At 36.6% G+C, this 16,190-nt stretch overlaps 2 protein-coding genes across 5 annotated transcripts in view; one reads left to right on the top strand and one right to left on the bottom strand.

Moving 5' to 3' along the window:
• The window catches only part of slc4a10a (solute carrier family 4 member 10a), a 352,554-nt gene that overhangs the window by 123,594 nt on the left and 212,770 nt on the right, over positions 1–16,190 (bottom strand). The gene's annotated exons all lie outside the window — the stretch shown is intronic.
• Positions 1–16,190, top strand: part of thsd7bb (thrombospondin, type I, domain containing 7Bb) — a 195,005-nt gene that overhangs the window by 30,623 nt on the left and 148,192 nt on the right. For all 4 annotated transcript variants that reach the window (XR_014536237.1, XM_083557751.1, XM_083557752.1 and 1 more), the window contains exons 4-7: positions 1,621–1,869; positions 1,948–2,108; positions 3,117–3,275; positions 5,278–5,478. Coding sequence is in view for 3 of the 4 variants with exons in the window: in XM_083557751.1 (XP_083413877.1) it covers positions 1,621–1,869; positions 1,948–2,108; positions 3,117–3,275; positions 5,278–5,478 (770 nt within the window). In the remaining variant the exon portion in view is untranslated. The remainder of the gene's footprint in view (positions 1–1,620; positions 1,870–1,947; positions 2,109–3,116; positions 3,276–5,277; positions 5,479–16,190) is intronic.

The following is a 16,190-nucleotide window of genomic DNA, read 5'->3' as shown; positions in this document are numbered from 1 at the left end:
ATACTCACCACTGTGTGTGTTTGTTTTCGAAAATGCCAACTGACTGCAGGAATATTTCGCTCTGTTTACAGTTCTCAGTCTCCCCACAGGTTTAATATGAAATGTGCAACGTGTGTGTGTGTGTGTGTGTGTGTGTGTGTGTGTGTGTGTGTGTGGTTTTTATTAGGTTTTCAACCTACTACATAGTGTTCTCACAAAATATGATAAATAGACTTGAAACTTTATGACCGGCATTATGCAATATAAAAGTGTAAGATGTGAACCAATATTACATGAAACAAATGCATCTGCTGCTGTCTAAGAAAAAAAAACCAAGAGCTCATACTGTGTGTGTGTGTGTGTGTGTGTGTGTGTGTGTGTGTGTGTGTGTGTGTGTGTGTGTGTGTGTGTGTGAGTGTGTGAGAGAGAGAGAGAGAGAGAGAGAGAGAGAGAGAGAGAGAGAGAGCTGCCTGATCAATGAGTATCTGGCCTTTCTAACACTTTCTCTCCCACCCAATAAAGAAGTGGCATTCATTTTCTCGCGGTCAATCATGGCGATACTAGCCAATCACAGGCTTCTGTGGGTTCGATACTGGGACTTTCTGTTTATAGAGCACATACAGCACATAGAAGTCTTGCTAATTGCTTTTTCTTATTCGATGATGGCCCCTTTGGTTTTGTGTCCACATTTGTAACGGCCCTCTGAACAATGCCAGAGACATATTTAGAAACCTGACTTTTAAATATGTTTTACTTATATCAAATCTGTGTTTGATAATAAACTAAAATTGCTCTTAGTTATTAATAGAGGTCGAGGCACCGATAGAATGATGGAACTATCGACAAAAATCTGACCAAATAGTTTTTCCAGCTTGGTTGTCGCTATGAAAGCGGCCTCTAGGGGCAAATCACTAATGTGCTGCATGCGAGACATTGTGCTGCACGGAGAGCGCTATATTACATTTATCATTTATTAATTATATAATTGAATTTATTAATACATATATTCATATATATTTCATTTAGCACGTTTATATTATTCCGTTTTATCTTTTTATCTTTTTTTTTGTAATAAGTACTATTTTGCATGGAGTGTTCTGCTTGTTTTTTTTATTTTTTATCTAGTATCCATTTTATGTGTGATTAATCGATTATCTGCAAGTACCATCCAACCTAGCTATCGGTAAAATCCACTATGGGTCAACCTCCAGTTATTAGCGTAGCCTAATTATTTGTTAGATTCGCCCACTAACCACATGCATAAGTAAATGTTTTGATTTCAAGAGCAATGAATATAAAAATAAAATTCATTATAATAGTAATTATGGTCTTATGGTGCAGAACAAAATAAATGACTCCAGCATTAGTAGGGAAAATAAATACATTTAAAATCATAATAAAAGCTCCACAATAATACTGCTAGTCACACTGGCAAATGGAATTCTCTGTTACAGGCCGACCCGTCCCCCCAATAAAATAAAGAATAATTATGTGGCCCTCACAGACAAAGTTTGGGGACCCCTGCTTTAGAGAATAAATTGCGACTTTTATGCTAAGATGCAAACTGCCCCCTTTTAATTCCTTTACCGAACACCACCATGATGACTCAAGGTTCTGAATGTTTTACTTCTCCATTCCCAGTCTTTGCGACCATGCCGGCACCCCTGTAAACTTTCGCTCGTGCGTGATGCCCAGAGATTGTGACGTTTCCGCTTGGTCAGAATGGAGCCCTTGCTCCAAAACCTGTAGGTCAACCGATCAATCCCCGGGCTTCCGGAGCAGGAAGCGCAGTGTGCGGACGGTTCCTATTGCTGGAGGAGAAGAATGTCCTGCTTTAGAAGAAGTCGAGACTTGTAACACACTGGAAGATCTTCTTCCACATTGTCCAAGGTACACACCCATAATAACAGCATATTGAACTGGATTTTTATGTGGATTGATGTTCGGTAACGTTCGCTGAACACACAGGTACGACTGGAAGGTAACGAACTGGGGTTCGTGCCAGGTGAAACTGCTGATCAGTCAGCAGGATCATCGCCACGGTAACAGCAGCTCTCTATGCGGGGGTGGGATCCAGACCCGCGAGGCCTACTGCGTGAGGATATTTGACAACGCGACAAAATCCCACGGTAAGTTCGTCGCGCTTTAGATCGAATCCGGAGAGTTATGAGACATATGAGATGCTCGAATTGCTGTGCGGCACTGCGTCTTTTCTTTCCGTGAATGTTTTGATTTGCGCAGACATCAGTGTCTTTAATGTTTCGCAAAGCGACCCTTTAACGTCACGCTGTTCAGAACAAAACAGCTGGCTTCATATGGGAGTTATAAAGTTTGATATAATAATATTATCACAAGATGATCCCGCAGCACAGCTGGGAGGGACACTGCAGGATAATGCCTGGTTCCTTCTCCACATAAATTGGTTAAATGTAACATATTATATAGATTGTAATAAAAAATTAAGAAAACGTGGCCAACAAAACAATTGGGCTATTATTTCAATATCCTTGGACAGCTCAGAAAACTGCAAAGTCTTATCACTAGATTTTTGGAGTGGGTTTTTTTTTATTTTTTTATACGAGTTACATCTCTAAATCCGATTGGTTGGAAAAGGTTAATAACAGCAGCTCTGACAACATAAATTGTGGACGAGGTCGTTTTCTTTGAGAAGATGTTCACCTGAACAATCACTTGCACCACTGAAGATCTCTTTACAAAGAATCAGTCCCACTTTTCTGCAACGTCTGTCCACCAAGCTACAAGAGCCTTAGTGAAATCAGGTACTGACATCAGGATCAGTGTTTCAGTTTATTCTAAATATGTGTTCAGTGGGATTCATAAGATCAGGCCTTTGTGAGGGACTTCATAGACCATGTCCTTATGATGATCGTTTTGTGTAAATGGGCATCACGATGCTGTGTGATAGCTATTTTGACTTGCTTTCAGCCTGGTCACGTTTCTATAAAAAAAATTCTAATAAAATTAGGTTACTAACTCTTAGCTAAAAGCTTCCAAAGCTTTGGGATTTGAGAAAAGCCCCACATACAGTAGGTGAATGATGGTCAGGTGTCCACATACTTTTGATATTTATGTCACGCACACAATGAATCCCGTATAAACTCCATCTTTTTGTCCAGTATGCAGACCTGTTGGGCAGAACTTGTGCTCCAATCTTCCTCCTCCATCGCTGATCCAGTTTTGCTCCATTCCCTGTTCGAAACCTTGCCATCTCTCTCCTTGGTCACCTTGGGGACCTTGTATCCATGACAACACTATAGAACATCCAGGAACGAAAGGTGAGAGATGAAACATCCCACTCAAAGCTCATGAGAGAATTAAATCAACTCAAGCTTTTTTCTTTTTTTTTCCCCCGGCATGAACTGTTTTCCCGTTGAGGTTGAGCTCATGTCAGTTCTGGTGCTGATTCTCCGCAGGCTGTACGTCTAACCCTCGGTCTATTTAAAAAAAAAAAAAAAAAACGAGAGTTTTAAAGGTGGGGACTGATTTTGGACACTGTTAGTAAAGCGAAATACAATCGCTTGTAACAAGGTCTATTATAATAATAATAATAAAAAAAAGTATAATGTAGGGGAGCAATGATCAGACAAGAAGAGAAAAGGTAACCAAAGTTCGTAAATCAAACGGAATATATTGCTGCGGAGAAGCTTATATATTTATTCACATTAAAGAATAAAACGTACTTCTTTTGATCTTTTTATACCTTTAAACCTGCCATTTTTCAAAGTGATCTTTAATCTTAAATATATACACCCAAGTGGTAGGAAAGTTGGACAGACATTAGACTTCTAATTGAAAAGTTCAAATCCCAGAATCCCATCAAGCTGCCACTGCAGGGGGCATGAGCAAAGCCCTTAACCCTCAAGTAAGTGCTCAGGTGTATAAATGAATAAATGTATAAATTGTAAGCGCTCTGGATCATTTGTAGGGTTCGGAATCAGGGCCGTTAAATGCAAACATGTGGCAGCTCTCTGGCAGCCCTCCAATAATAAACCGCCTGCTGCCAAATGGCCACGGAGACAAACTGCCATCCATTCACACACTGGCAATCGCCCGTGGAGACGCCTATTACTAGCATAAATATCAATGAGTGAAACCTTCACAGCTTCACACACCTTACAGATTCTCCAGGGAACATATAGAGTCAGAGCTCCTTCAGCGATGGGCTCCACAAGACGCCTGAAGGTGTGCTCCTCATACATTATACCTTATAACATTTCGATCATATTGCTAGTGAAGAGAAATGTTTCATGAGAATTCATGAAAATTTATGGAAATGAACGGGAATAAATTGCTAAATTGCAGGTTAGCCTATAACTTAAATGTAGTTGGGAGAAAGAAAAAAAAAAACTCGCCGCATAATTTTGGTTAAAACAACCAGATTTCATGCACAGAGCACTCTTACTGCAGGTCAACTGAGGCGCATGTTAGTTTATAACCAAACAAAATGTTTATATTTGTGTTTGTATATGATATAATATATAAATGTCCCAAAATTTCTAATTAATTCCTATAAATTCTGGGTGAGTTTGGATACTTACTAACTTGGAATTTTTCGAGATGTATATGAACTATAGGCCCTTATCTCATAAGAATGTATGTGTATAGTGCTATTAATATATATATATATATATATATATATATATATATATATATTCATACATACATAAATGGTACAGATTATATACATTTTCACAATTTTCCATTGAACAGAATAAAGTTCTCATGGAAGGTTTCCAGAAAGTTTCTGAAAATTTACCAGAAATTTTCCGCCCCTTTGCCACCCTATACAGCAATATTCAAAAGGTGGTTTTAATGTTCTGGCTGATTGGCCTAATGATGTGTATACAGGGCTCAATGGGTGTGTACTTAATTAGCAGCTTTCTCTCCATTTGTTCCTGTGAACTAATTTTGAAGTGCTTGTTGTATCATAACCTCGTTCCATACATTAGTCTGTAGCCGCTTTTTTGTTTTTGTTTTGCCAGATAAATGATAATGGAAAAAAAAAAAAAAAAGGTAGTTTCAGATTGCCGCCTGTGTGAGATATTAGACGAACACAATCACGTTTTTATGTGAACGTAACGGTACGAGTATAATGAGGAAAAAGCTCATCTGCAGAACCCCATTTCTTACCTACCTTGTCATTTGTCACACCAGCATTCCACCTCACACACACACACACACACACACACACACACACACACACACACACACACACACACACACACACACACACACACACACACGGCACCAGGCTGATCCACCTTTCCTCTTTTGCAGGTTTCATGTTCAGGATGCGCTTTATTGTCGAGGAGCCCTGGGGGGAGTCCGAAAGCTGCCCTCACGTTAGCGAAGCAATGACCTGTGATCACCCCGTGAGCTTCCTGTGGCGCGTGACATCAGAAGGTCCCTGCTTGCCTCAGGACAGAGCTTGTGGCCATGGAGTCCAAGAGCAGACAGTGGAGTGTGTTACTGTGACAGGTACACATCACGCTCTCATTTTTCCGTTCAGCTCTTTTGTCTTTGTTCTTTCCATCATTTTCGAGTCCTATTCACACACAAAGCCACATCCGTAATATCAGACTTCACGTTTCTCCTCTTTTCATTTTCGTTTTCTTTCGCTGACCCGATCTGACCCCCATTCCCACAGAGATAAATGTGTCTCATTTATCAGAATACACACTGACTTTGAGAGAGCAGGACATCACGGGACACGGGCTAATGACTGTCATTAGATACCAATGGACACGTACATTGCGGCCTTGGTGCCAGCGTGAGTCAGAGCTCCATACGTCCAATTCCTGAGATGATAGCGAAGGGCTTGCAGCCATGTTTTGAAGGCTCCTTTGGGGTTTCAGGCAGGAGCACAGATGTCTCATGACTGGCTGCAGAATCTCTCACACACACACTCTGAAAGCGTTTCAGACACTTTTAAATCCCCTGGGCATGTGGAACATAAGTACAAAGCAGCCCAAATGCCATTCAAATATGGAGGAAACATTGGCTGTATATTCATTTAAAAAAAAAAGAAAATTTACAAAGCATTTTCATTTCTGCTTCCCCGCCCGGTCGTGACTCTACATGATGTGGGTTTCGTTTCAGCATGGGGGTTGCTGGCACAGCTTGGGATCTTGTGCATAGCATCGTCTACTTTAAAAATAAATAAATAAATAAACGTTTGCTCTTGATATATATATATCACAGTATGAGTGTTTTTAATATGCAAAGTATTCTTAATTTTTTATTATTTTTATGAATGATTTATTGTAGTAGTTAATAGTGCTAATCGTTGTAGAAGTAGTAATACTAGTAAAAGCAACAGTAATAGGTAATAAAAGTACGAGTAATAATAGTAGTATTAAGAGATCTAGTAGTAGTAATTATAACAATAGTAGTAGTACTAATAATAGCAGAGGTATAGTAGCAGTAACTCTAGTAATAGTAGTAGCAATAATAATAAGAGCGGGGTAACTGTAGAACTAATAGTAGTAGTGATAGTAGTAGTAGTAGTACTAGTCATAAAAGTATTAAAAGAAGCAGAATATGTAGTAGAATGAACAGTTATAGTAATGGTATTAAGTAATAAAATGACTAGCAATGGTAGTAAAAGTAGCAGTAGTAATAGTAGTGTAAAAGTAATGGTAGCAGAAGTACTAGTAGTAGTACTGATTGTAGTAGAAGAAGTATGACTAGTAGTTAAAGCAATAGTATAGTAATAATAGAAGTACTAGTAAAAGTAGGATTACTAGTAGTAACTTGTAGTAGTAGTAGTAGTAGTAGTAAAACTAATAGCAGTAGTAACTGTAGAAGTAATTGAAAAAGTAATAAAAAATAGTAGTTATAATAGTAATTTTAGGAGAAATAAAAGTAATTATAGTAATAGTGATAGTAGTAGTAATAGCAGTAATTTTAACAGAAGTAGAAGAACTAGTAATGGTAGTAAAAGTAGCAGTAGTAATGGTAGTAGTAAGTGTAAAGGTAATGGTAGCAGAAGTACTAGCAATAGTACTGATTGTAGTAGAAGTAGTATGAATAGTAGTTAAAGCAATAGTATAGTAATAATAGAAGTACTAGTAAAGGTAGTAATACTAGTAGTAACTTGTAGTAGTAGTAGTAGTAAAAATAACACTAATAGCAGGAGTAACTGTAAAAGTAATTGTAAAATTAATTAAAAGAAATTGTAGTTATAATAGTAATGTTAGGAGAAATAAAAGTAATTATAGTAATAGTGATAGTAGTAGTAATCGCAGTAATTTTAACAGAAGTAGAAGAACTAGTAATGGTAGTAAAAGTAGCAGTAGTAATGGTAGTGGTAAGTGTAAAGGTAATGGTAGCAGAAGTACTAGCAATAGTACTGATTGTAGTAGAAGTAGAAGTAGAAGTAGTTAAAGCAATAGTATAGTAATAATAGAAGTACTAGTAAAGGTAGTAATACTAGTAGTAACTTGTAGTAGTAGTAGTAGTAGTAAAAATAACACTAATAGCAGAAGTAACTGTAAAAGTAATTGTAAAATTAATTAAAAGAAATTGTAGTTATAATAGTAATTTTAGGAGAATTAAAAGTAATTATAGTAATAGTGATAGTAGTAGTAATCGCAGTAATTTTAACAGAAGTAGAAGAACTAGTAATGGTAGTAAAAGTAGCAGTAGTAATGGTAGTGGTAAGTGTAAAGGTAATGGTAGCAGAAGTACTAGCAATAGTACTGATTGTAGTAGAAGTATGAATAGTAATTAAAACAATAGTGTGGTAATAATAAAAGTACTAGTGAAAGTAGTAATACTAGTAGTAACTTGTAGTAGTAGTAGGAAAAAAATAATAATAGCAGGAGTAACTGTAGAAGTAATTATAATAAAAAATAGTTATAATAGTAATTTTAGGAGAAGTAAAAGTAATTATAGCAATAGCAGTAATTACAGAAGTAAAGGTAATGATAGTAAAAGTAGCAGTAGTTATGGTAGTGGTAAGTGTAAAAGTAATAGGAGTAGAAGTACTAGCAATAGTACTGATTGTAGTAGAAGTAATACTAATAGTAATTGAAGCGATAGAAGTACCAGTAATGGTAGTAATCATAATAGTGTTAAGTGTAATAGCAGTAGTGGCAATTGTATGATAGTTTTAAATGTAGAAGTAATAGTAGTAGAAGTAATAATAGTAGAAGAAAGTAACAGTGATAGATAAAGATGGAGTAATAATAGTAGTACAGGTAATAGTAGTGGTACAGTGGAACCCCGTTGGCATTATTCGTTCTTGAAAATTGCTCGTAGGTCCATTTGCTCGTGCGTTCGAACTGATTTTCCCCATAGGAATGAATGTAAAAGCGATTTAATCCGTTCCGAGATCTCATCCGATCACTTTTTTTTCCACTTAAAAAGTATTTGTAGCCTGTTTTAACAAACAAATACACCGCATATTACCGTAATGTAAACATAATTTAACACTTACTCATGTGGTAGTGGATGATTGTGAGTTTGGGACGCGTGCTCGTAACCTCCTCGGTTTCCATGGTAATTCTATTTACTTTCGTTTTCACAGCACCATCACTGATTTTCTTGGGAGACATTTTTCAAGATTTCTAGTGAAATAAAAATATATAAGTTACTGTGGGAGAGCGTATGAATACGGGAATAAGGAACGCCACAACAGGTCAGGTGCAAAGGCTTTACTGCTGCTTACACGCACGCACGCGCGCACACACACACGCACGCACGCACACGCACGCGCACACACACACACACACGCTCTGTTCCTTAAATGCACCCTCCGAAAACTGGAAATAGGAGAACAATCATTAGGTCACATTAACTTCAGGTGAGGCAATCCCCTGCCTATCTGCTCCCGGACCCGCCCTCCATTCACAAACCGCCGCTCGGCCACGCCCCCGCTGCCCCGCAGTTACGTTTTTGCTGCACTGAACAACGAGAGCGACCGAGTGATACGTCATCAACTAAGCGACTGATCCGACCCGAAAACGGGGACCCGGCTGCGTGAGTTGGCTCGTGCCTTCGAAATTTGCTCGTGAAACAGGGTAAAATTTTGCGAGCGAGGTTGCTCGTGTCTCCGTTTGTTCGTACTATAGGTTGCTCGTACAACTGGGTTTTACTGTATTAAGTACTAGTGACGGCTGCAATAGTAGTAGTGGTGATTGTAAAAGTGATAGTAGTAGAAGTACTGGGAATGGTACTGAGTGTAGTAGAAGTAGTATTAATAGTAGTAGTAGTATTAAAAGTAATTGTATCAATAGTAGTAGTGCTAAAAAGTAAAGTACTACAAGAATTTAGTAGTAGTTATTATAGTAAAACTAGTAATAATAGCAGTAGTGATAGTAGAAGTTGTAATATTAGCAGTCATGGTGGTAGTAGTAATAAAATTAAAGGTCATTGTAGTGTAATATCTACTATTGTAATTGTAAAATCTACTATTTAGTAGTAGAAATATTACTAATAGTAGCAGTAGAAATAATAAAAGCGGAGATTTTAGTAGAAGTAAAAGTAGTGACGAAAGTTTAAAAAGTTCAACTGAAATTGCATTCAATCTGGTTGTTTTAACCGAAATTATCCTACAAGGTCCCCTGGTGGTCTAGTGGTTAAGATGCAGCGCTCCCACCGCTGCGACCCGGGTTCGATTCCCGGTCAGGGAACCATCCCCAGCCACTCTTAGTGCCGGTCCCAAGCCCGGATAAATTGGGGAGGGTTGCGTTAGGAAGGGCATCCAGCATAAAACATGTGCCAAATAAAACGTGCGGAGGATCCGCTGTGGCGACCCCTAACGGGAGAAGCCGAAAAGAAAGTTTATCCTGCAAGAGTTTTTTTTTTTCTTTTTTTCAACTACATTTAAGTTATAGGGTTAACCTGCAAGTTTGTACAATCCCAATTTATTCCCGTTCATTTCCATACATTTTCATGACTTCTCACGAAACGTTTCCCTTCTTGAAAATTCCTGGGAATTTCCTTGCTGAAGAAGCTCTGACTCTATATGGTTCCTGAAGAATATGTAAGGGTGTGTGAAGCTGTGAATGTTTCCTTCATTGATATTTATGCTATACGTAATAGGCGTCTCCACGAGCGATCGCCTGTGTGTGAATGGATGGCAGTTTGTCTTCGTGGCCATTTGGCAGCAGGTGGTTTATTAATGGAGGGCTGCCAGAGAGCTGCCACGTGTTTACATTTAACGGCAGAAGCCCTTATTCCGAACCTTCCAAATGATCCAGTACATTTATGTATAATAGTAGTTATGGTCTCAGATGTGGTAGTACAAGTAGTAATAGTAGTTACAATAATATTATTATTAAAACTAGTAGAAATGGTATTGAAAATTATAATAATATTAATAGTAGTAATAGTAAGAAGTAGTAAAATTAGTATGTTAAAAACTCATACTTTATACAATCCGAAAAAAAAAAACACACAACCCCTGAATGATATGAAATAAAACGCATTCAATAAATGTATTGCAATAGCAGGCGAGTGGCCGAGTGCTTTAAATCCCACGCAGAATTAAAGTCGTAACCATATCAGTAACCCCGCGGCTTATTTTCCCTCTCACATCTCACTGCTCCTGTCACTTTTAAATGTCAGAGATGCTGATACCAGACAAGAGCTTGTGAATTTCTTTTCTATTCTGTACACACATTTCTCTATCCCGTATTCCCCAGTGCCTCCTCGATTTATGCCTAACATCCTCCTACTTGATCAGTCAGGAAAACAACCCTTCCTTCACACAACACTTTTATTAGATTTTTTTTTTTTTTTTACGAATCTAGACACTGTGCTATTTTACAAAGAGGAATTAAATTAGCCCCTTATAAAATAACAGACTCGCTGGTCATTTTGGCACTCGTGAAATTTACATTTCACGACAGCGCATTTTTCTAAATTGATTTCCAGCTTTACATTTGCACATTTATTTCTTTTTTTCTTTTTATAGAGGACTAGCTCTTGGAGGGAGAAACAGAACGAGTGAATAAGAGGCTTAACGGTGATTTGTTTGTGTGAAATTGCCCTTACTTCATGCGCTTCGTCTGTGAGATCTTGTGCGTAAAATGCAGGTGTCTGTGACCGTATCCACTGTTATTTTTATATTCAGATGTAGCTGCCAGGACTGTAGCTGTAATCTAATGCTCATGGCGGGAAATCACATTGAAATGAGGTGGATATAGTATAGAATAAAATACAGTAATATTAGTAAATATAGTTGTAGTAGTAGTTATATGAGTAATCGTAGTTCTCTTAGCAGTAGTGGTGCAATTGTTGTGGTCCAAGCAGAATTAGTAGTTTAATTAATAGAACCAGTAGTAGTAAAAGGAATAGCAGTAGTATCAGTTGTACAATTAGCAGAAGGATAGTAGTAAAGGTAATAGTAATTGTAAACAAAAAGAAAAAATTGTAGCATGGTAAACCCTGTTAAGTTCCAAAACCGCCCGTGATGAACGAAAAATCTATTTTTATAATACATTTTTTTTTAATTAGAGTTAAAAAAAATGTAAAAAATTAAAATAAAAAAATTAGTAACAGTAATAGTAGTAATAGTAGTAGTAATTTAACAGTAATACTAGTATTAACAAATAGATTTACAGTAAATGTCACAAAGTAGACAAACTATTAGGTTTTAAAAGATTAAAAAAATTACAATGGCAAAGCTGGGGTTTGAACCAACAAACTTGTGGGGACCTACTAATCACTAAACCAATACCTTACCCACTGAGCTACCACTTCCGACTTGAGCAAGCAGTCAATAAGCCTAATGAACCAACATGGCTTCTTTTCCATACAACAACACCATGTAACTCATATTAAAAGTAGGCCTAACAAGGCTTTTAAAAAAGACAAATAAATAAAGCAATCTTTTGAACAGGTCTCGCTAATTAACAAATAGATTTACAGTAAATGTCACAAAGTAGACAAACTATTAGATTTTAAAAGATAAAAAAAAATACAATGGCAAAGCTGGAGTTTGAACCCACAAACTTGTGGGGACCTTCTAATCCCTAAACCAGTACCTTACCCACTGAGCTACCACTTCTGACTTGAGCAAGCAGTCAATAAGCCTAATGAACCAACATGGCTTCTTTTCCATACAACACCACCATGTAACTCATATTAAAAGTAGGCCAAACAAGTCTTTCAAAAAAGACAAATAAATAAAGCAATCGTTTGAACAGGTCTCGCTAATTAAAAATAGATTTACAGTAAATGTCACAAAGTAGACAAACTATTAGATTTCAAAGGAGAAATAAAATTTCACCATGACAGAACCAGGATTTAAACCCACAACCTTGTGGGAAACAACTAATTACTAAACCAATACCTGACAGACTGAGCTACCACTTCTGACTTGAGAAAGCAGTCAATAAGCCTAATGAACCAACATGGCTTCTTTTCCATACAACAACACCATGTAACTCATATTACAAGTAGGCCAAACAAGTCTTTCAAAAAAGACAAATAAATAAAGCAATCTTTTGAACAGGTCTTGCTAATTAACAAATAGATTTACAGTAAATGTCACAAGGTGGACAAACTATTAGATTTTAAAAGAGAAAAAAAATTACAATGGCAAAGCTGGGGGTTTGAACCCACAAACTTGTGGGGACCTACTAATCACTTACCCAATACCTTACCTACTGAGCTACCACTTCTAACTTGAGCAAGCAGTCAATAAGCCTAATGAACCAACATGGCTTCTTTTCCATACAACAACACCATGTAACTTATATTACAAGTAGGCCAAACAAGTCTTTCAAAAAAGACAAATAAATAAAGCAATCTTTTGAACAGGTCTCGCTAATTAACAAATAGATTTACAGTAAATGTCACAAATTAGACAAACTATTAGATTAAAAAAATATTAATAATAATTTACATTGGCAGGTTTTGAACCCACATCCTTGTGGGGACCTACTAATCACTAAACCAATACCTTACCCACTGAGCTACCACTTCTGACTTGAGCAAGCAGTCAATAAGCCTAATGAACCAACATGGCTTCTTTTTCATACAACAACACCATGTAACTCATATTAAAAGTAGGCCAAACAAGTCTTTTAAAAAAGACAAATAAATAAAGCAATCTTTTGAACAGGTCTCGCTAATTAACAAATAGATTTACAGTAAATGTCACAAAGTAGACAAACTATTAGATTTTAAAAGATACAAAAAAATACAATGGCAAAGCTGGAGTTTGAACCCACAAACTTGTGGGGACCTTCTAAACCCTAAACCAGTACCTTACCCACTGAGCTACCACTTCTGACTTGAGCAAGCAGTCAATAAGCCTAATGAACCAACATGGCTTCTTTTCCATACAACAACACCATGTAACTCATATTAAAAGTAGGCCAAACATGTCTTTCAAAAAAAACAAATAAATAAAGCAATCATTTGAACAGGTCTCGCTAATTAACATATAGATTTACAGTAAATGTCACAAAGTAGACAAACTATTAGATAAAAAAAATAATATTAATAATTTACATTGGCAGAGGCAGGTTTTGAAACCACATCCTTGTGGGAACTTGGTAATCCCTAAACCAATACCTTACCCACTGAGCTACCACTTCTGACTTGAGCAAGCAGTCAATAAGCCTAATGAACCAACATGGCTTCTTTTCCATACAACAACACCATGTAACTTATATTACAAGTAGGCCAAACAAGTCTTTCAAAAAAGACAAATAAATAAAGCAATCTTTTGAACAGGTCTCGCTAATTAACAAATAGATTTACAGGAAATGTCACAAATTAGACAAACTATTAGATTAAAAAAATATTAATAATAATTTACATTGGCAGGTTTTGAACCCACATCCTTGTGGGGACCTACTAATCACTAAACCAATACCTTACCCACTGAGCTACCACTTCTGACTTGAGCAAGCAGTCAATAAGCCTAATGAACCAACATGGCTTCTTTTCCATAAAACAACACCATGTAACTCATATTAAAAGTAGGCCAAACAAGTCTTTTAAAAAAGACAAATAAATAAAGCAATCTTTTGAACAGGTCTCGCTAATTAACAAATAGATTTACAGTAAATGTCACAAAGTAGACAAACTATTAGATTTTAAAAGATACAAAAAAATACAATGGCAAAGCTGGAGGTTGAACCCACAACCTTGTGGGATCCAACTAATTACTAAACCAACACCTTACAGACTGAGCTAACACTTCTGACTTGAGCAAGCAGTCAATAAGCCTAATAAACCAACATGGCTTCTTTTCCATACAACAACACCATGTAACTCATATTACAAGTAGGCCAAACAAGTCTTTCAAAAAAGACAAATAAATAAAGCAATCTTTTGAACAGGTCTCGCTAATTAACAAATGGATTTACAGTAAATGTCACAAAGTAGACAAACTATTAGATTAAAAAAATATTAATAATAATTTACATTGGCAGGTTTTGAACCCACATCCTTGTGGGAACCTACTAATCACTAAACCAATACCTTACCCACTGAGCTACCACTTCTGACTTGAGCAAGCAGTCAATAAGCCTAATGAACCAACATGGCTTCTTTTCCATACAACAACACCATGTAACTCATATTAAAAATAGGCCAAACAAGTCTTTTAAAAAAGACAAATAAATAAAGCAATCTTTTAAACAGGTCTCGCTAATTAACAAATAGATTTACAGTAAATGTCACAAAGTAGACAAACTATTAGATTTCAAGGAAGAAATAAAAATTCACCATGACAGAGCTAGGATTTGAACCTACAACCTTGTGGGGACCTACTAATCACTAAACCAATACCTTACCCACTGAGCTACCACTTCTGACTAGAGAAGCAGTCAATAAGCCTAATGAACCAACATGGCTTCTTTTCCATACAACAACACCATGTAACTCATATTAAAAGTAGGCCAAACAAGTCTTTCAAAAAAGACAAATAAATAAAGCAATCTTTTGAACAGGTCTCGCTAATTAACAAATAGATTTACAGTAAATGTCACAAAGTAGACAAACTATTAGATTTTAAAAAAGAAAAAAAATTCCAATGGCAAAGTTGGGGTTTGAACCCACAACTTTGAGGGGACCTACTAATCACTAAACCAATACCTTACCCACTGAGCTACCACTTCTGACTTGAGCAAGCAGTCAATAAGCCTAATGAACCAACATGGCTTCTTTTCCATACAACAACACCATGTAACTCATATTAAAAGTAGGCCAAACATGTCTTTCAAAAAAAACAAATAAATAAAGCAACCTTTTGAACAGGTCTCGCTATTTAACAAATAGATTTACAGTAAATGTCACAAAGTAGACAAACAATTAGATTTTAAAAGATTAAAAAAATTACAATGGCAAAGCTGGGGTTTGAACCAACAAACTTGGGGGGACCTACTAATCACTAAACCAATACCTTACCCACTGAGCTACCACTTCTGACTTGAGCAAGCAGTCAATAAGCCTAATAAACCAACATGGCTTCTTTTCCATACAACAACACCATGTAACTCATATTAAAAGTAGGCCAAACAAGTCTTTTAAAAAAGACAAATAAATAAAGCAATCTTTTGAACAGGTCTCGCTAATTAACAAATAGATTTACAGGAAATGTCACAAATTAGACAAACTATTAGATTAAAAAAATATTAATAATAATTTACATTGGCAGGTTTTGAACCCACATCTTTGGGGGGACCTACTAATCACTAAACCAATACCTTACCCACTGAGCTACCACTTCTGACTTGAGCAAGCAGTCAATTAGCCTAATGAACCAACATGGCTTCTTTTCCATACAACAACACCATGTAACTCATATTAAAAGTAGGCCAAACAAGTCTTTCAAAAAGACAAATAAATAAAGCAATCTTTTGAACAGGTCTCGCTAATTAACAAATAGATTTACAGTAAATGTCACAAAGTAGACAAACTATTAGATTTTAAAAGATACAAAAAAATACAATGGCAAAGCTAGAGTTGGAACCCACAAACTTGTGGGGACCTATTAATCCCTAAACCAATACCTTACCCACTGAGCTACCACTTCTGACTTGAGAAAGCAGTCAATAAGCCTAATGAACCAACATGGCTTCTTTTCCATACAACAACACCATGTAACTCATATTAAAAGTAGGCCAAACAAGTCTTTCAAAAAAGACAAATAAATAAAGTCAAGTCAAGTCAAGTCAAGTTTATTTGTATAGCGCTTTTCACAACAGACATTGTCTCAAAGCAGC

Source organism: Silurus aristotelis, assembly GCF_946808225.1.
Source record: "Silurus aristotelis genome assembly, chromosome: 13".
In the NCBI taxonomy this organism is placed as follows: Eukaryota; Metazoa; Chordata; class Actinopteri; order Siluriformes; family Siluridae; genus Silurus; species Silurus aristotelis.
Note: the sequence above shows the minus strand (reverse complement) of the source record. Positions and strands in the feature narration are given on the sequence as shown.